The sequence below is a fragment of the Lytechinus pictus genome, unplaced genomic scaffold (genome assembly GCF_037042905.1).
Source record: "Lytechinus pictus isolate F3 Inbred unplaced genomic scaffold, Lp3.0 scaffold_20, whole genome shotgun sequence".
Lineage (NCBI taxonomy): Eukaryota > Metazoa > Echinodermata > Echinoidea > Temnopleuroida > Toxopneustidae > Lytechinus > Lytechinus pictus.
In genome coordinates this window covers 15,159,720-15,181,967 of record NW_026974141.1, presented here as the reverse complement: position 1 = coordinate 15,181,967, position 22,248 = coordinate 15,159,720, and the positions used below count along the sequence as shown (strand labels likewise).

Here is a 22,248-nt window from a genome sequence, read left to right as displayed (position 1 = left end):
CAAACAATTGAATCGAATCAAACAACTGAATGGTATCAAACTGAACAGGTTTTATTCCCGGGGGCCACTTACATTGACGAGTGGATACCATGCGCGACCAAAAAAAACACGTAAAAAGGATGTCTTTTTCAACATAGGGCACGTTACGTACGTAACGTGATAAGGGTGTCAAAAACACAAAAATAATGAAAAAGGGGTATCTATTTCGCTGGGAAAGCTACGTGTTTAGGGTCAAATTTGCGGGGATGATAAAACAAAATTAAAATGTTTTATAAAGTATGTCCTTTTTGCCCCAACACTAGTGTTTAGAGTCCGATTTGCGCGAGGTGTGGAAGCTGGGCCGTACTAAACCAATGAAATGGTGTGTAAACTGTAAAGGTAAAACCGACGACCGACGACCGACGGACCCGTGACATAACAATAAAATATCGCTTTACTTGTTTAGGGGTTCATTTCAGGGAATACTTGCCAAGAGTATCATTTTGTTTCCAATACTTGTTAAGAGTACTAGGGTAGGGTTTCAGACCCCAATACTTGTTAAGGGGTGCATTTTCAGAATATGGAAAATACGTGTTTACGGTGCTTTTCGAGACCCCTTGGTCGCGCATGGTATCCACTCGTCAATGGAAGTGCCCCCCCCCCCGGGGGTTTTATTAAATATTGCATGTGATAGGCAAATGGGTTTGAGTCTTAAGGGGGTACTTCTGCCCAAAATTGATCAAATTTTTATAAAAACATGTTGAGTAATATCAAATAAGTGTGAGTTTCATTCACAAAGCATGAACTACATTGGATACTTGGCTGAGAGCAACCGCACTTTATGCTTTCACAACTGCCAGATCTGAAGTAAATTGACTTCAATCCAATTCAAAGGTCATTAGATATAGCGCCTTTTCCTTTCAGTTATAAAGCGCTTGCACACACACTACTACTCCATGTTTTGGCCACTAAAACAATAACTGAACACCTCAGAATGGTCAGCTTTGTCCATGTAATTCATTGTCGTCTTTAGCAAAATAGATGATATTTAAAGGGGGGTGAACTGTGTGGTCTCTCATGTGTATTATAAATAAATAGTCTTAAAATATATGTTTTTCAGATATCTACTAATACTACAAAGAATAAATTGACCTATAATTGTATTTGTATGTAGAAACTAAAATGTTTCGAGGGGAAAAGTAATTGTTTTGTTAGTTGGTAACACAATTATTGCGGTATAAACTGTATTGAGTAGTTAATTTGCATGTTATCATTCAAGTGGGTCTACATACTAGACTACACTAGCATTATGGGTCAGGAAACTGGCCAGGTATGAGTACTTGAGGCGCTATTGGTTTGTATCTGCTTGAATGGCTTTCTAATGACTTGTAAATCATAAAGGCCATGCAAACCAGTAACCTTTTATAGCCTCACCCCTAGACCTCAACTACCCATCTGATCATGTTCATTACCGACAATGCAACACTCTGAGAAGTGTAGTCTTGTAATATAGACCCACTTGAATGATAACAATAACTCACTACTCAACACATTCTTATTGCAATAATTATGTTGCCAAACATGAAAACAGATACATGTCCTCTGAAAAAGAGTTTTGTTTCTTTACATAAATAAAAATTATATGCTAACATATTCTCTGTATTGTAAATATTCATCTCAAAATGTATATTTTAAGACTAGCTATAACACACAGTTAGTGGGAAACCACAAACAGTGTTTGTTGGTCATCTCACTCCCCCTTTAAGAAACACTCAAAATCTAATCACTGTCATTACCAATAAGTTAAAAGTTGATTGTCAACGAGTCTTCATTCATCGCAAGAACAAGATAATTCAATGCATGTAATGATCTAGGTGACCTTCGGAGGGGACCTTAAGCCGTCGGTCCTCTGGTTGCTTGCTTACAAGCATTCATGCTTTCTTAGCAATCAGGTAAAAAAATCACCACCAATCACCACCTTTGAGGTTAATGCCCCAAATAATAATCTGAAACATTTATATAGTGCTTAATACATAATGTTTCTTAGAGCTTAAGTTTCTAAGAGTATATTACAATGTTTCTAAGAGTTTAAGCATGGCCTGTCTTGATCAAGTGGTTGAGCATTTATTTCAGAGAATGTACTGTATTTCTACTGGGTACCCAATTTACTATGCAAATGTGGAAAGTGGCAATTGTAAATAAAGGCCTTACCAAATGAACATGATGATCGTCATTCCTGAGAACCAAGTCTTAATTTGATTTGTACGCTCTACTTAGTTACCATGACGACAACATCAACACGATGGATAGATGGGGATTGGAAAAACATGTATCTGGCAGCTACCTTCATTGAGTGGGGGCATAACATTTGGAACAAAGTCATTGTATTTCAAAGGTCTTCATCTCTCTCTTACATGATCCCTCCACTGTTTTGGAGATTCTCAGAAACGAATATATCAATTCCAGTCCGATAAGTTAGGGATTCAACATCAGGTTGGAGCGGTGGTCATGCATTTTATGTAGAAAAAAGAGAGATTTGAGGAGCAGACTATTATTCACTTCGGAAGGGAGACTAGGTTGATGGGTTAATAGGGTAGCACAGGAAAATTGGTGTGGATCAACAACTGTTAATGGTAAAAATAATGGTAAATAATAATGGTAATAATAATAATAATAATAATAATAGTTGGATTTATAAAGCGCTCTTTGCCAGAGGATACAAAGCGCTGCTATTATTACCCCGGCTTTAGCTCGAGCTACCATCACCGGCGCTCAGTGCATGCAAGGAATTACTCCTGCCAGGTACCCATTCACCTCACCTGGGTCGAGTGAGCACAGTGAGGATAAATTTCTTGCTGAAGGAAAACACGCCATGGCTACGATTCGAACACATGACCCTCTGTTTCAAAGGCGAGAGTCAGAACCACTAGACCACGACCATAATAATGGTAAAAACACTTGTATACCAGTACATGAAATCAAGAATATGCATGACATCATAAATATACATTATAAATATGCTATGAGTGAGCTGATGATGGCACAGCCCCACTTTCCTTTTTTTGTATTATTACATGATTTTTTCTCTTTTTTTTCCATTTCATTACGGGTACATGATTTCTTTTTAGACATGGGTACCAAAATATTTCCATTTTAACAGTGCACATTATAATAAAAATTAAAATTCTTGGAGCAGAAAATTTAGCAGAACTATAATTGAATTTCATACAACATATATGAAAAAGGCAAAAGATGACATGGCATGGCTTATAACTATCTCAGAATCATACAAAACCTAATGCCATAACAATTTCAGTAATTAATTTGTTTGATGTCACCAATCTATTCCAATCAATAATTTTCCTGCTTGAGTATCCCTTTAATCTACCTCAAGAAAAAGTTGAAATAAAAATGGAAATACCATCTGTGCATGTTCCATAGAATTACTGCAATAATTAGATGTATTCTTAATTAAACATTTGGGTGCCTTTCATATTCAACATAAATATTTTTACTATACACAAAATACATATCAGTAAATTTTCTACAAACATGCATAAAATTCTTGTACATCATGGAAATAAACACAAAATATTTATAGCCCCTCTTCCACATTATTGGTTATTTTCCTATCTGTACGAAATCATCCGTTCATAATATCTATACTCTCAGCTCATGAAACCTAAGTGCAAGGTTAACTTTGCGTTTAGTGTATGTCCAGTTATAATTGCTTGGCAAGGATTGCATTTCTAGACATGAATGACCATAAAACAGAAGAACTGACAGGAGTACAGGCAGATAAAATCCCACAAGAGTTACACATTATACAACTGTATTATGACTGGAAACCTGCCAACCTCTCAGAATGACAAATTCTCATCTGTTCTTCTGTGATCCCTAAAAACGGTTTAAGTGACAATTGCTTGGCAAGGATTACATTTCTAGACATAAAGGACCATGAAACAGAAGAACCAGCAGAAAAACAGGCAGATAAATTTCCACAAGACTTACACATTATACAACTGTAATTTGACTGCAGACCTGCCAACCTATCAGAATGATAAATTCTCTTCTGTGATCCCTAAAACTGTATTTTCCATCAAATAATGTATTACATAATCCAATGTACCTACTGTAGATAAAATATAATAAATCAAAACACATTCATTAATATGTATAAGAAGAAAATCTTTTTTTTTTCTTTAGCTCTAAACCTAAAATGATGTTTGACCTTGATCAATATATACTCTCATTTTCCTATTTTCATTTAACAACACAAATACATTTCTTAGTTTTGAACAACTTTTCTCAGGACTATAATTTTATTTTGTGGATGAGTTGAAAATTAGCAATCCATATGGTCAAATTCAACCTTGGTTAACTGAACCAGAATACGGTACATTATAAGTACAAATCTGCTTGTTAACAAACAATAACTCACATGGATCAGATTATCAATGAATACATTGCTCTTGAGATGTAATAACTTATGGCAAGAAAGGGCAATAACACCTTACCAAATTATTCGCTGTAACGGGGGGGGGGGGGAGCTTGGGTGTATGACATGAAAGAACTCTTAAATTTATTTTGACATTTAGATTTAAGTTTGTTTATGCATAACTGTCCTCTGCTTACGTGATGAATGATGTTCTACTGTGCCATTAGCTGATTTTTATCAACATTAGTACATCTTTTTTTTTTGATGTAGAATATGTATGAAAATTTGGGTTGGTCGACACACTTTTTTAATACATATTTTTTGTTGCCAAAATCGAAAAAAAAAAAAAAAGAGCTGGCAGGATTTTAAAGGGGCATTAGGTTTAGACCAAAGTTGTTAAAAGGCAACTCGGCAGTTTACATTTGAGTCTGTTAAAATACATAATTTTATAATCTTTACTTTAAACATAATATCACATATATTCTTGAATTTAATGCGCAAGAATATTATATGCTTATGCCTGATATGACATTACATTTATGGAATTTCCCCCCCCCCCCATTCTCATACTTGTAATTCACTGTGCAAAAGCTATTGTATTGAAGTTTAACCATAAGACATGCTGCCCAAGTACCTTGATTAATGCTGGGTAATCTAGCTGGCTGGCTATGTGGCAGACAGCAAGAATCAAAGTCATTCCTCAATGTTCTCTGATGGGGAATCTCCCCTTCTTTCATCAGTACATGGCTCCTCTTCATCCGAGTCTAGCGCCCTCTCGATGGCTCTTAAGTCTACACTGATGTCATCTATGCTGTCTCCTGTGTGTTGGGAAAGTGATGTCCCTGACTCATGAGAGGGATCCATAGAGAAAAGGGAATCCTCTGTCAAGGAGCTTCTATGACCCCCATGACCAAGGTTCTGAGAGGACGTACTGGCAACAGAGTCAGGCATAGCAGCATCGGTCATGAATAATGCCGGTGCAGGAGAACAATGTTCCCGAGCTTCTGCAAAGGTACCGGCATGGTTGTCTTCGGCGAGTGAATCAACATGGGTCTGATGGCGAAGGCTCCGTGATGAGCTGCTTGCAACAGGGTCCGACATGGGAGCATCGGTCATGAAAAATGAGCCGGATGGATTGCAATGCTCTTGAGGTCCAGCAAATGCATCTGAATGGCTGTCTTCTTCTTCCAGTGAGAAGGATTGGGAGTTGTAAGTTGGCATCACCTGGACTGCAGAGGACATGGTTGGCCCTTCACCTAGATCAAAGAGAGGTGTTGTCAGGGATCCATCATGGATTCCATCATCTCCTTGAGGGTCAGAAGAGGTGTAAGCGTAGGATGATTGCAGGTGAGGTTGGGTGACTGAAGAGGATGAAACATAATTGTCACAATCAAGAACTATGGATGATTCTTGAGGGACAGAAATAGCTAGTTGAGACAAAGTGCTGCCCTGCTGTTGCTGATCAACAGCCATGTCGGAACTACCTTCTGATGTCTCCCCCTGGACACCATACACAGACATTGATGATGAATGATCAGGTGGTATTGTCGGCTTGGTTTTCTCTGAAATGGCACCTTGAACCATCTGTTGCACACCATCTGTTGGTGGACCTACACCTGGCCCAATCTCTTGGGTGTTACCAGGTTGTACTTCATACAAAGTCACAGAAACAGTGTGTGCTAGGGAACCAGAGTCAAGCTCCCTATTAGGAAGTCGGCTAACCTTCCTTGGCACCCGCTTCTTTCTCTTTGCACTTCCCAATCCTCTTGAAGGTGGGCTTACGAGCTGAGCCATGTATGAAGGAATAGGCTTCGGTTTGATAGGTCGCCCACGAGAGCTTCTCAAAATCCTTGAGGAAGTCCCTTCCTGAACCTCTGGCATTTGACGTCTCCTCCTTGGGGGAATGATTTCTTGCATGTCTCCAGGAGCAGTGGGCCTTACAAAATGTCTTTCTTCACTTGATTGGCCAACCACTCCTGCTATGCTGTCCAAGCTATTAGGCCATGACTTACGTCGGAATCGCTCATACCGCTCACAGGACTTCAGGTGTCTACTGAGATGGTATTTAGTGATGAATCCTTTGTTACAAATGTGGCATTGGTAATCCCTTTGTCCACTGTGAATCTTCATATGCCTTATCAGCTGGCAGTCTTTGTAAAATCTTCTGTCACATACAGGGCAACTCAACTATAGAGACGAAAAAAGAATGAAGGAAAACTATTAACTTCCAGTAAGAATTTGGGTTTGTAGAAAGACATGATCACCAAGATGAACAGCTGAGAAAATTTGAAGGGATTGAGCTGAATATCACTTAGAATTAATCTCATTTGTACACAAAAGAAGGGATTTATTGCCTGAAAATTAAGTGGGTGGGCTTTAATTCATGCTGATGCTTTAATATACATTTGTACTACAGTGGTGTATCACAAGTAGACATTTTGGAATTCAGCAATAGTAGATGTGGTTATTAGAGTAAGAGGAAAATAAATATTATGCCTGTAGTATAATTATAGGCTCATAATCATGATTTTGGTAGTAATTGCAAGAACAAAAGCTGGACGGGTAGAAACGAGATGGATGGATGAGCCAAAAACATAATGCTCCTGACAACCATCTACAGTGGGCAGAGACATACAAACACAGTTAAGCTTACTTTCTTAGTTTCTCTATGTTGTTTCATGTGATAACTGAGATCACTCTGTCTACCAAACATCCTCTCACAGACGAAACACTGAAGGTCTCGTTTTCCTGTATGAGTAACCTGATGAGATACCAAATGGGCTTTCTGGCGGAAACTCTTGTTGCATGTCTCACAAGTGAACTTCTTCACTCCTGTAACAATGATCACAATTAGGCGTTATTACCAGGGGTGTGAGTGGTCACAAATAAAAAGATCTGAAAAAAGCTGAAGAGTGTTGAAAAAGTCTGAAAAAGAAAGAGCTCCCATACTTTTTGTACAGAGGAAGGCCCAAAATAAGCTGAAATTAAGCTGAAAATCAAAACAAAAAAATCTGAAATCAGATAAAAATCTGAACTCTCACACCCCTGGTTATTACTAGCAATGGTAACATAATAATAATAATAATAATAATGGATATTTAGAGGCGCTAAAAACAAAAAGTACAATAGCGCGTACAATGTATGAATAATTTAACATGAATAATAATTTAATAACTACAATATTCAAGATAAAAAGGGAAATTAATTATTGAGGAAAAAGGTATGTCTTAAGGGAAGATTTGAAGCCAAGAACACTGGAAGCATTTCTTATAGAAAGAGGGATAGCATTCCAAGTCTTGGCAGCTGCTACAGCAAAAAGTTTTTCGGCAGAGGAGAGTTTTGACAAGGGAATGCAAAGTCTGCATGTGTCAGTGATTGAATAACATAGCCTACTATTGAGGGAAAGAGGCTGCATCGTTCGATATCTTCGCTGTTACGAGACTACAAACAGTGCAACAGACAAAATGACCATACCCTCTTATCTTGTTTTTTTTCATTTGTGCCATATTTAGCTGTTGGTTTTGTGAGAATCTCCTTAAGGACAGTTCCGTACAGTAATCAACCTTTTCAAAATGCAGACCCCATTTTTCTTCAATCTTCAATACTTTACTTTATGAACGGCCTTAACAATTTCAGAGCATCAAAACTTTCATTAATCACACATATCAATTTACATGTAGGAAGATAATGCTGAGAAATTGAACTTTTGTTAAATTTTCCGACATGCTGGAAAATTTACCTCAAAATTCCCAACTTTCCATCTTCTGTTCATTTGGTCGTACTGGCATTTTATCCAAATAATAGCTTTTTCTAATCTCCAATTATACTGCACCCATTTTACTTGATCTAACACCTATTAATCTTTAAGTGACCAGCCACTCCAAATAAAAAATAGGCATTTATATAGCGCCATCTATCTAGAAATATTCTATTCCGAGGCACACAAGAAAAGAAAGAATGAGAGACTTTGGATGAGTGTCAAAGTGCCAAAAACTAATACTGTTAGAAAAGGTAAGACTTCAGTTAAAAATTTGAAGGTCTCCAGTGATGGTATAATTCTTCAGCAAATTATTCCAGAGAGAAGGTGCTGAGGCAGAGAAAGCTCGCGCACCATATGCTACACGTGTCTTGGGAGTCCTAAGAAGTTGCTGGTGTGATGATCTTAGGCTACGAGCTGGTGTATAAGGCATGACAGGGTTTTGTAGATATTTTGGTGCCATACCATTTTACACTTTACAAGTGAGAATAAGCAAATAGTAAGTCATCAGGGAAGGTTCTCTGTAAATAGCCCAAATAGTAATTTATTTTCAAAAAAACAAATAGTTATTAAAAAAAAAAAACTTATCTGAACTTTTTTTTTCTTTATATTGTCAAAATTTCAAGATGTAAAGAAAACAAGATACAAAAGTTTCTTTGACTCAAGTGTTTTTCGACTGGTTGGAATTTCACTGAAATTGCACAGTGTTCACATCTCATGCTTGAGTGAACCCAAGACTTCAAACGTTGTTTACTCCTTATTTTTAGGAGCTCTCGCTTAGATTCTTCTACATTCAATCAAATAATGGTCTATGTTATCGTTGATCAATTTTTGACAAGTCATATATCATTCAAAAGCTTAGGATGTGCCTTTTCAAACTCAATGAAAATCTCAAAATTCATTTTGAGTATTTGTTAGTATTGGAGTGGATGGTCACACATGATATATTAACTATTTATACACCAAATCTAATTTGCAATTGTAGAGGTGTTATGGCTCAGTGGATAAGTCTCCGGACTTTGCACCACAAGGTCCAAGGTTCAATTCTCATTGCAGCACTTGCATCCTTTGGCAAGGCATTCATCTACATTTGACACTCTCTACCCAGTTAATGGGTACCCTGTAGGAATTCCTTGAGAGATCGATGCGCCTGATCAGGGTAGACATGATAAAGCCAGGGTAATAGTATGCATCACTCAGTAGCATCGTATTAAGCGCTGTATAGATGTTGCATATTATTATCATTATAATCATTGTTAATTGAAAGTATGTTTCTTGCAAAACCCGACAAGTTGATGCACACCATACCTGCATGTATAAGTGAGTGAGCCCTGAGGTTACTACGGTCTGTGAATCCCTTGTGGCAGATCTTACATCGATGCGGTTTCACCCCAAGATGCGTCAAGAGGTGAGTTCTTAGCTTGGATGATGAGGAGAACACGTAGGAGCACACGTCACACTTGTACATCTTGTCTTGTTGAGAGGAAGGGTGGGCTTCAGCCATGTGACACTGGAGGTGAGTGTTGCCTGGAAAGCTCTCATGGCATTTCTGACATTTCATGGTGCCCTTATAGTCCCTGATGCCTGAAATAATCAAATTGTTGACATTTACAGAATGTATCACAGATAATAGTAATAATTTAAATTGATGCTATGTAATCTATAATTGAGAAAGAGGCACATTTCTGCTTTATCCAACAGTTACTATGGTAACAGTGGTTCTCAGCCAATCACATTCAAGGAAAGTTGTCAGATCTGACAACTTGTCGGACAAAAATGTTGATGAAACACTCACCAGGGTCCCGTAACACAAAGGTTAGCGATTAATTGTACGCTTGATTTTGACGATTGATTCTACATTGTAGTCAATGGAATCAATCATAGAAAAGTGTTCTACGACCATTGCTAAGCTTTGCATTACCGGCCCCAGGACCCTGTCTTACAAAGAGTTACGATTGATCCGATCATCTGATACTATATGGATATCCAACAGTGACAAGGAAATTTGCATGATGTCCTTTGTAAACGAAGAGAAGTACACTGAATATTCAAGAAAACACTGAATGTATAATTATACATCACATAATAATAATTAAAAAAAGGATTTCTATAGCGCACGTATCCACCTTGCTAGGTGCTCAAGGCGCTCCTATAATTCCCCCGGCTAAGCTTGTCTACCGATTCCGGTGCGCACAGCTTTTTGAGGAATTACTTCCTGCTGGTACCCATTTACCTCACCTGGGTTGAATGCAGCACAATGTGGGTAAATTCTTGCTGAAGGAAAACAGGTCATTGCTTGGAATCGAACCCACGTCCTTCAGATTGAAAGACAAGAGTCTTAACCACACTGTGCTGCACTCGACCCAGGTGAGGTGAATGGGTACCCGGCAGGAATAATTCCTTGAATGCACTGAGCGCCGGTGATGGTAGCTCGAGCTAAAGCCGGGGTAATAATAGCAGCGCTTTGTATCCTCTGGCAAAAAGCGCTTTATAAATCCAGCTATTATTATTATTATTATTATTAACCACTAGACCATGATCTACAAAATATTTAGAACAAACATGTATTTTAGATGTTGACGTTGCTGGATTTCCATAGTTGTGGTTGATCGGATCAATCTTAACCATTTGTAAGACAGGTCCCAGAGCTACTGCGTTACTTTGTGGTTTCAACAATAAAATTTGCAATAAGGTGTATACGACCAGCCCAATTCATTTGGGAATGACAAATTTTAAAAATGCAAAGACAGGTCTGTTAAATGCTTCCTACTCTTAATTGTTCTTGAATCTATTATTAATATATGTGTACTTTTCTCTTTCTTTCACTGCCCTTTGGGCACTCTGCCGAGTGGATTTGGCACATTACAAATCCCATATATTATTATTATTAATATTATAAGGCCACTGTCCCCCATTCAAAAGCAGGGTTTAAAAACAAAGACAGGATTTTCACGACAACTATTATCAGCTAATGGGCTTGCCGGACATTGTTGTGTTGTTTTCTACATTCAACACTTTTTGTGGTGGGGTTCACAAATTTTGAGCACAACTATATGTGTCTGAAGTTGGCATAGATATTCTTCTTTACCTCTTAGTCTTGCATACTCCTTGGAATACCACACAACGAGCTCTTCACCAGGTTGAATTTTTGTAAGTGATGTAAAATAGATGTGAGCTCCGCTCTGAAATGCCATTAGGTTGTGGTCTTTGGACATCTTAATAAACATCATCCAATTAGAACAACTCTCATCGTTCGTGAAGAGAAGCTGACACAATTTTCTATCAGAAAATATCTGTCACATAAAGAACAAGAGAGATTTTTTCATGTTAAAAATTTCAAGTTAATTTACCTGTGTTAATAAAAAGTTCAATTTGTGATAGAACCAGGGCTGCCAACCTTCTACAACAACAAAAAAGTATTCTTAGAAGGAAAAAAAAGTATTTTTTGACAAAAAAGAGAATTTTTTTTTAATTTTTTCTCAATGTAACAATCGACAGCCTGCTGTAGTGAGATCGGTAAAAAAACATGTGAAATGACTTTACTTGAAAACTTGATAATTCATCCTTTTAAACATGAGCCAGTATGCAAGAATTTACTTGTTCTTTTTATGCGACAAGTTACTGGCCCGAAAGTGATTTTTACTAGTTTATGACCATCGGACCGGCGCTAGTGTCACGCACTGTGTATAATACATACTCCATGATTGGAAATTTTAAAAGAAGTAACAAATCATACAAGAAAATATTGGTGTATTCATAGCAAAAAAGAGGAATAAATACTCTAACAAGTGGAATGCCTCTGGCTGTCTCACCTGCATCATGCAATTCAATATAGCAGTAGTGCTGACTTTGAAAACTACTATAAAATAATTATTCACAAAAACACCATTCATATAATGATACAATACTACGTTCATTGACATTTGACCTTGATCATGTGACCTAAAACTTGTCAGTGATACTTGATTACCCCTATATCCACATTTTATACACTATATCTATAAACTTTGAAAGTTATGACAGCAATCTAATAATTACCTCTAAAATGGCCAAAGTTCAATGACCTTAAATGACCTTTGACTTTGGTCATGTGACCCGAAACTCGCATGAGATGTTCAGTGATACTTGATGACTCTTATGTCCAAGTTTTATGAACTAGACCAATATACTTACAGAGTTATGATGGTAATTCAACAAATATCCTCACCATGGCCAAAGTCCATTGACCTTTGACCGTGGTCATGTGACCTGAAACTCACACAATATGTTCAGTGATACTTGGTTACTCTGATGTTAACGTTTTATGAACTAGACCAATACACTTACAGAGATATGATGGTAATTCAACAAATACCCCCAACATGGCCAAAGTCCATTGACCCTAAATGACCTTTGACCTTAATCATGTGACCTGAAACTTACAAAGGATGTTCAGTGATACTTGATTACTATTATGTCCAAGTTTCATGAATCAGATCCATAAACTTTCAAAGTTATGATGGTAATTCAACAGATACCCCCAATTTGGCCAAAGTTCATTGACCCTAAATGACCTTTGACCTTGGTCATGTGACGTGAAACTTAAGCAGAATGTTCAGTAATACTTGATTAATCTTATGTCCAAGTTTCATGAACTAGGTCCATATACTCTCTAAGTTATGCTGTCATTTCAAAAACTTAACCTTCGGTTAAGATTTTGATGTTGATTCCCCCAACATGGTCTAAGTTAATTGACCCTATATGACCTTTGACCTTGGTCATTTGACCTAAAACTCAGGCAGAATGTTCATTAATACTTGATTAACCTTATGGCCAAGTTTCATGAATTAGATCCATATACTTTCTAAGTTATGCTGTCAATTCAAAAACTTAACCTTCGGTTAAGATTTGGTGTTGACGCCGCCGTCGGAAAAGCGGCGCCTATAGTCTCACTCTGCTATGCAGGTAAGACAGAAAGGGAACGGTTGGCATGTCTGAAGAACATAATCAATAAACAAGCATGACACAAAAGAGAAGATATAACATAAATGAAGCTTAATTTCAACTAAATTACATAAAATTAAACTAGCTACATATTTACAGAATGGCATTAATCAAAGAGACTTGAGGAATTAGCAGAAGCTTGAAAAGTATTTTTTTTTTATAATGAATATAGTAGAGAAACACACTATGGGAGATTCATGAAACTTCTACATTATTGATCAAGCAAAACATTCAAAATAAAGTAAGTCTATCGACCAACTACAACTTTCAAAGGGAAGCTTAACCATTTTGTTTGATACCTTATGTATTATTTAATGTTATATTTTGCAATATTCATGGTTGAAATAAATTTAAATTGAAAAAAAAATCTTTAAAAACCAGCTCCTAAATAACCTTCAAAGTACTGTATCAATAATGTGATTTCTTACCCGCCATGTTTTGTGGCCAATTGCATCTAGGTCTGTCGATGAATTGACGTCAGCAAGTTTTCCGACCACAGGTCCAAATCGAGTGTTTGGCAGAATCTCCCGCTTGGCGTAGACTCCTTCAAGAAATACCAAAATGAAAATTAATTGCATGAGAGACTTGGCCAAGCAAAAATTCAGTAGTAACTCAGCATCTCTTTGGTCTTATTTTACAACCTTTAATTTCATACAAGATACTCCATTTCATACAAGATACTCATTTTGCAGCGAACCCCTCCATTTTTTCTCCTTTACCCAAACGAGGTAATTCTAATTTTGTCACTCCTTATTTTTCTTCAAAAAAATAAATGAACACCCCAAAAATTGTTAATGAAACTCTCAGTTTTTTATGAAGTTTTTTACATTAGTTTAACTACAGAATATGATTTACCAAATTTAACTTCTCATTTGAAAACTGCCCTCTCCTGTTTTGTACCATACATTTACCTGTCTCGCCTGGAATGGCAATGGATGGTTTGAGCATCAAAAGATCCGGTAGAGACTGCCTTGCTCTGGTTTCAACTGCCTTGTCTGCAACTACAACAGCAGGTTTCTGATGAGGGCAGCATTTAACAATAGCTCTACAGGAAATACACCCTAATCAAGATCAAAATTAAAAATTAAAATTAAGGTTAAACCGTTGCCAACTGAGAATTTCAGAAATCAGTATTCAAAACCTGGTTCATGTTTCAGAGGTATTGATTAAAAAAAAATCACAAACCCTGATGTGTGTTGTATTCAATACTGTTCACATGAATAACAAAATATTAATCCAGGAAGAAAAAATAATAAATTAGTGCAGACACCTTCATGATATCTACATGTATAATCTGTGACTAAAAATCATTCATTAATATTTCCTGTGGAATAGTAACACATGTAATATATATGTCATAAAGACTGAGTCATCAATTTAGTCTGTAAATTCTGAGGGTCAAAATACAAAGGGAGAAGGAGCAAAATGTGTACTCGATATTACATTTATGGACTGTTTCCTATCAAGACTACTTACATGATTCTAGAATTTTATGTTTTCTGTTCTGCTCTCCTGGCTCGTTTCTTGACTTGACCCTTACTCTAGAGGTCATAACCGTTGACCTCTCCTCACGATGTGAGATCAAGGGTGGTCCAGATGTTAGTTTGACTACACCAGGAGATATCTGCTGGGGTTGTAAGTTGACAAGTTCAGGTACCAAACCTTGATTCAACAGAGCTGGTTGTAGATCTAAAGAGTTGGTCAAACCTCCGAGGCTGTTGCTGGTATGGCAGCCCTTTTGAGACGTCAAAGGTGACAGCATCTGGATTTGAGATCCGAAGTTGAGGGGAGGGGAAAACAAGTTGATGTTTGAAACACTGGTGCTGTTCCTAAGAACAGACGGAACCGTAATGTTCGAGCTTGATGGCATCGGCACTACCTCGGACTGTCCTGTTTGACCAGCGGTCAGTCCTGTTTGAGCATTGGGCAGTACACTAACTTGACGAAACGGTGACACCTGAGACTGTCCACTTTGTCCAGTGGTCAGTCCTGTTTGACCAGTGGGCAGTACACTAACCTGACGAAACGGTGACACCTGAGACTGTCCACTTTGTCCAGTGGTCAGTCCTGTTTGACCAGTGGGCAGTACGCTGATCTGAGAAGGAAACGGACCCACCTGAGAGGTCAAAGGTCGTAGCTGAGATGGTCTAAGGGTGTTTGGGAGAATCATGACAGGTGCGTTGTGCTTCATTGACCGACCAGTATTGACTTTAGGGGATACAGTTGATTTAGCAAGGGTGCAAGGTTGGGACAAAAGATGGGTGGAGTCTAGGGGCATCTGTGTCCTGATTGGTTGAAGGGCTTGCTGCGGTCCATTAGACTTTGTGTGTCCTGGTATAGGGTAGGATGTCCCATTGTTTGGTAGATGAATGGCGATGTTCATGTTTATATTAGGTGGCTGTGGTCTTATCACATTTGGCAAGCTGGTATTGGATGAGAAATTAAATAGAAATGCAAAACAAGCCTGTTGAGACATGGTGGAAAAGGGTTCAATATCATTGTCTACCATGTTTTTTTTTATGGCAAAAAGAAGCTGCTGAAAACTGCTTATCTAATAAAAGAGAGCCAATGGAGTAAATTAGAAAGTCAAAAAGGGGCCTAAGCTTTCGATCCTAGCAGAATCTTCGTCGGAGATTTGCCTCCGACGAAGATTCTGCTAGGATCGAAAGCTTAGGCCCCTTTTTGACTTTCTAATGTTTTTTTTTAGTCAGATATTTTGACACAAAAAATACTCATATTGATATAGAGCAAAGTGACTAGTTCCTTCAATCTATGAATTCCTAATCGGCAATTTAGATTGAACCTAAAAATTTGCATAATTCTAATTTGTTATCATTTTGGTAAATCCAATGCATTACGGCATGTACACAACCAGTCAACATATGAATACAGAAGTTAGTTAGTGACTGAACCCCATCACAAAATGCACTCCTTCATGCCGAGTGTTGAATATTGACAACAACGCTACAATAATCGGCGAGCCCAGCAAAACAAACTTTATTGAATGCTATATTTTATCACTTGAATTCACAATTAAATATAACAAAGCAGAACATGAACACTTTTAAATACATACATTTTCTGGTGGGGTTCACTAACTTTGGAGCACCACACAATGTAACCCTACCTTTGTGTAGTTGGTAGAGAAACTGAGATGGGAGCGCCTTGTTTGAAACCAGAAGACGGTCGGTATGTGATGGAATCTGAATTCCCAGTGACAGCCTTCAACAGACCATCATTGTTACACTGTATAGGAGGTGGTATTTGGGCTTGTGTTGGAACTAGAACCCAGTTGGAACCTAGAAATATATACAGACATACAGTGTATAAACATTTACGAGGATGATAATGATGGTGATGATGGTGGTGATGATGATGGTGATGATGGTGATGATGACGATGATGATGATGGTGGTGGTGGTGGTGGTGGTGGTGGTGATGATGATGGTGGTGGTGATGGTGGTGGTGGTGGTGGTGATGATGATATTGATACATATAAAATTTTGATTTTTAACCCATGTACCTTTGCAGCCTTTTAAAATTGAAGGGGTAGTGGTTCTTTCTGTTAATACTGCAAGAAATCCTGGTGTTCTGATGATCAGTTTACGTTGCAAAATCACATCAATTCTAAATGCGGTTTTGCGACAAATGCATTGCATAAGGTTCAGAATATATGACTGGTCATAAAATGATAGAGATACCTCTGAAAGGTTTATGCATGCATTTGCCACGTGCCACTTTAATAGACTACTGCAATAGTCTATTCTATGCAATGTATCAGATACTCAACTCCTGAAACTTCAGGTCTTTAAAAACTCAGCTGTCAGGATTGTTACCAGAACTAAAATATATGAATCTGTATTATTTGTATTAAGAACCATGCATTGATTGTCAGTCAGGTTACATATTTAGTTTAGGATCTTGCTACTCTCATTTCAGTGTTTTGTAGACTAGCTTTAGAATCTGTCTAAATCACTTGTAAATATGAACCTAATATGAACAATTCTGAACCTGTTTTTTGTTAAGACAATGTTTTACAGTAAATGGGTTTGTGCATTCAGCACCATAAGTCTGGAATATTATCCCTTACAATTCCAGGCAATTCAAATCTGCACTGAAAACATATTTAACTCATCATATCATCATAGCATTAGCTTTCCCCTCCTTATTATTCCTGATGTGCATTGAGACCTTTTGAAAGGGATATGCGCTTGGATAGGAACAGTTAGTATTACTATTATTACACTATATACAAAAACAAGTACATGTACTACCTGATTGTTTTAACATGTAGAACTTTTTTGGCCCTTGGTCTTGTGGTTGATTGTTGGCAGAGCTTTGTTTCTGTTGAACCACTCTCTGCCCTGCCTGAACTCCTGGATTAGGTACAAGAACTACTGGTCCAGGAGTCTGTGAAGTCACAGGGATCAAAGAAATTATATTTCAGAAATTATATTTCATGTCGTAACCATGAAATAAGTGATAAGTTTTACCCGGTATGTGGAAAGCTTTTTTCTCATTAAATCCTACTTCTTTACAAAATGACTTGCATTTTTAACAACAACAATTATTTCTTCATGTATAAGGAATTTGATTTTTTATACCTTGTATTGTTCACAATTTTTTAAATCAAGAATAGAATTGCATGGTGTCACTTTAATGAGATTAAATGCCTAAAACGTCCTGGTATGAAAGCACCTTTTTAAAACAAATACATTAATATTTTTCAGAAGGAAAAACAGAACACAAGAATAAATTCACATTAAACAATTTTTTGGGGAAAACAACATGGTGCGAACGATTTCCACTGAGTTTTGCAAAAAATTTGTATCAATATACCTAATTTGGAAATAATAATAAAACTACATGTAGAAATACAATAAGCAAGTATGTACATCTCATTTTCAAAATCCAATAACGATTTTCTAGGCAAAAACTCCACATGTAGCAACACTCTATGTCTGTTACTGTAAGTGGAAGCAAAAACAAAGGGGGGGGATTGTCAAATTTGACCTAAAAAGGCTGGCTTAAATATGGTCAATTTATTAAAACTTTTTAACCCCCTCCCCTTCTTCCTTGCAAATTTATTCAAATCAATCAATTAAATGCAAGTTTTTGTTCACCTGGGTATGAAAAACCGGTTGATTGGTAGACTGCTGATGGATCGGTACTGGAATGTTTGCCTTGTGAGAAGATATGGTAGTCGCTGGGATGCTATTATGTCCTTCAGCCAGCCTCCCTCCGAAAGTTCTCCCACAATAAGAGGCGCATGGCTGCACCACCTGTGTTGTACCACCACCAGGGGAGGGTAACTTACCCCCCTCACAGAAGGGAGGGGATGCATCAGGATGATCGGCAGGTGGTGGGGAGGGGTCTAAAGGAACTTGGCCTAATGCGGTAGACTGGACAACTGAATTGACAGCATTGCTAAGCTGATCAACGTTGATGGTTGCTAGTGTGTCGTTCATTGTAATCCATGCCCTTTTCTTTAATTAAAAAAAAAAGAGACACAATTTTAGAATCACTGGTAACTAAAATAGGAAATAATATACAGCCTGAATGACTGGATTACACTCTGGGGCAATTCCATAAAATGATCAACCTTTTTGTACTTCCGACCCCCCCCCCCCTCCCCCCATTTTCGTCTGTCTTGCTTGATTTACTTCACTTCATTAACAGTTTTGACACCGATTTCTATATCAAAATTATCAATGGAAATGATTAAAATCAGCACTTGCGCAGCTAAAATAAATTAAACAACTATTTTGGGGACTAGAGTAGCCAGGAGGCTCCTAGAGAGTAAAAATAATTTACTAACGTATGCTTACTCTCCACAGAGCCAAGAAGTCCTTCCCATTCATCTGCACATATCGCCAAAACAACCTGAAACTTTCACCCCCGAGATTTCTACTTTCCTTCTAAAAGATCAAGCCCTAAATCATGTAAATGAGATACAACTTCATTTCTGACATTTCTACGCTCTCAATTTCATTTTTAAACAAGAATTCATTTAAAAAATGAGAAAAATATTATGAAAAGACGGAGACTTGCCCGATGTTTACGCCGCCATCTTGTTTCCTATTTTTCTTCCCCAACGTTACTGATGCATGCGTTGCGTAACATGATTTAGGGCTTGATCTTTTACTCTCCACGGAGCCAGGAATTCCTTCCAATTCATCTGCATGTACCGCCAAAAGACCTGAAACTTTCGCCCCAAGATTTCTACTTCCCTTCTAAACCGCCAAAAAACCTGAAACTGTCGCCCCAAGATTTTTACTTCCCTTCTTAAGTTTTAGAAGGGAAGTAGAAATCTCAAGGCGAAAGTTTCAGGTTTTTTGGCGGTACATGCAGATGAATTGGAAGGAATTCCTGGCTCCGTGGAGAGTAAGCATACGTTATTAAATGATTTTCACTCTCTAGGAGCCTCCTGGCTTGTCTAGCGCACGATTTAAATCGCAGAAATTGATCGCCGCGCACAACTATATGCGTCAGACATTTGGAAACTGCTTCCGATTTTTGGCAAAAAATAAGCCTCTACTCTAGAGTCTAGTAGTAAGTAAATAATATCCGTTTACCCACTTGTTCACTGCAACCACTCTGCCTGTGGGGAATCTACAGGTTGGACTATGGCATGCCAATGCTGCACAGAGCACACACTTTAAAAAATGATTAAAATATCACTTTTGTGACCAAAATTACTTATTTCCATACAGTTGCAATTTATTTTTAATTAGTAACTTGGGAATAATTTTTGTATTCATAGAGCGCTCAAAAACTTGAATTTTGGGCATATATTTGTGTACGCCCTCTATTGGTGGAAAATAATATGGCAAGAAAATTTTCTTTTTTTATCTCTATTTTTAATTAAGAAAAAAATAATTTAAAGAATCAAATTTACTTAAGGGCCAAGTTGTATGACAAATAGATGTAGGCCTAATGGAAACTGTCAGTGTAAAAAATCAAGCATTTGTCCCAAAGGCAAAGAAAAAGAGAAAATAAGCCAAACATTGCCATCCTTATTTTGCCACACATGGAGATATATCATAACTGAGAACAAGGTTATATTATAACCTTGTTCATTGAATGAGTGCGTTTACCATACTTTTTTCAATTCTATTTTTTTTATGACATTACTAGGCCTAATTAATATTCAACATTTGTACTAGGGCCTACGTCTACGTAGCCTGGAGGCGTCTGGGGAGTGAAAGTAATATACTGTACGTATGGTCACTCCCCTAACGCCTGGGAGCCTAAGCTATATTCCCACACGCACGGGTACAAAACCTGAAACTTTCGCCCCCGAGATTTCTACTTTCCCTCTAAAAGATCTAGCCCTAAAACATGTACATGGAGTTAAACTCTATTCCCAACATTTCTGCGATATTGATTACATTTTTAAAGAAGAATTCATGAAAAAAAACGAGAAAAATGTTATGAAAAGATGAGAGAGCTTACGGCCGTGTTTACGTCGCCATCTTGATTTCTTTGTCTTCCGCTTGGCGACAGCACGCAATCAGCACGCGATTGCGTGCTGTCGCCAAGCGGAAGACAAATAAATCAAGATGGCGACGTAAACACGGCCATAAGCTCTCTCATCTTTTCATAACATTTTTCTCGTTTTTTTTCATGAATTCTTCTTTAAAAATGTAATCAATATCGCAGAAATGTTGGGAATGGAGTTTAACTCCATGTACATGTTTTAGGGCTAGATCTTTTAGAGGGAAAGTAGAAATCTCGGGGGCGAAAGTTTCAGGTTTTGTACCCGTGCGTGTGGGAATATAGCTTAGGCTCCCAGGCGTTAGGGGAGTGACCATACGTACAGTATATTACTTTCACTCCCCAGACGCCTCCAGAGTCCAGGCTACGTCTACGGAAATAAACATTAGGCCTAGGGCTAGGCCCTAATTATTTTTATTTGATTCAATTACATGTCTATATCATATATACCGGTAAGGTTGGAGTGGGACTGCACAGGAGAAACTGGCAGGCTTTCTCTGATCCTGATCCTGTCGGGCTCGGCCTCTCCCTCGCCCTCGGCTCGGATTCAATCGCTGCTGAAAACACAAAACTAATCGAGTGGGACCGTCACATGAATCACGATTGTGGCTGAGGCCGCCTGAGCTGATAAAATTCTCACATTTCTGGTACCCGGTAGATAACTGACTTTCTGTCCTTATAAAAAATGATGAGCATATTACATGTGATTTCGTGGTAAAATAGTTCATGAAACCCAATGTTGTTTAACTTCAAGAGGTGTTTTCAGCGAAATTGAGCCCCTTTTTCGTGCAAGCACCTGTAAACAAAAACAAAGATGAAGTTACTTATAAATTTCACGCTACACCAATAATAATCAAAGTGTATCGTATAGCCGAAACGTCCAATCGAAAAAAAAAATCAAAACGCCAAAGAGGTTGAAAATTATCTTTTGGTAATTTTGGGAATCTATGATACATGTTTTGGTTTGATGCGGAATCCTACAAGATAGATCAATGAAAATGTAAAAATGAATACCCAAACGTCAAGTCAGGCCCTAGATGTAACCATGATGATGAGAACATTTTGTTACTTTTATGTAATTTTGTTTGTAACTTGCAAGGCTTAGAAACAAACTAAAACAGGCCTTATATGAAGGGGAATTAAAGGGTGTTTATTTTCGTCTCGCTATATGATCCCCTCCCTTTCCCTCTCTCTCTTTCTTTTCTCTCCCCCTCCTCTTTTTCTCTCCATCTCCCTCTCTCTCTGCAACTTTGATTGTTCTCTTTTACTAAATTATACTTATCTTTTGATACAGAATACAAATTGAAATTTTTGTTCAGCATTACTGTTTTTAATGCTTCAATTTCCTTCTCCAAACAATTACAATATTACACTCTTAAAGATGTTGGGCAACATATACTGTCCACACAACAATTGGTTAAAACTATCCTGTTCTGGGTAGTTTAATTTAAACCAATTTGGTGAAAACTACACATTGGTTAAAAACTACCCAGAGTTGGATAATAAAAATTTAACCAATTGTTGTGTGGACACTATATGTTGCCAATGCGAAGGGAAACGGAAGGTCGGCAAAAGGTATGTACAGAAAATGTTC

At 37.7% G+C, this 22,248-nt stretch overlaps 1 protein-coding gene across 1 annotated transcript; it reads right to left on the bottom strand.

Moving 5' to 3' along the window:
• Nucleotides 1-3,074: 3,074 nt before the first annotated feature.
• On the bottom strand, nt 3,075-21,476 carry LOC129282936 (uncharacterized). Its single transcript, XM_064114962.1, has 11 exons — nt 21,105-21,476; nt 18,281-18,643; nt 17,432-17,567; nt 16,285-16,456; nt 14,634-15,580; nt 14,069-14,218; nt 13,586-13,701; nt 11,263-11,467; nt 9,483-9,758; nt 7,071-7,249; nt 3,075-6,604 (listed from the first exon to the last, which is right to left on the bottom strand). The coding sequence occupies exons 2-11, from the start codon at nt 18,623-18,625 to the stop codon at nt 5,111-5,113; spliced, it is 4,020 nt and encodes a 1,339-aa protein (XP_063971032.1). The 5' UTR covers nt 18,626-18,643; nt 21,105-21,476; the 3' UTR covers nt 3,075-5,110.
• Between the last annotated feature and the right edge of the window lie 772 nt (nt 21,477-22,248).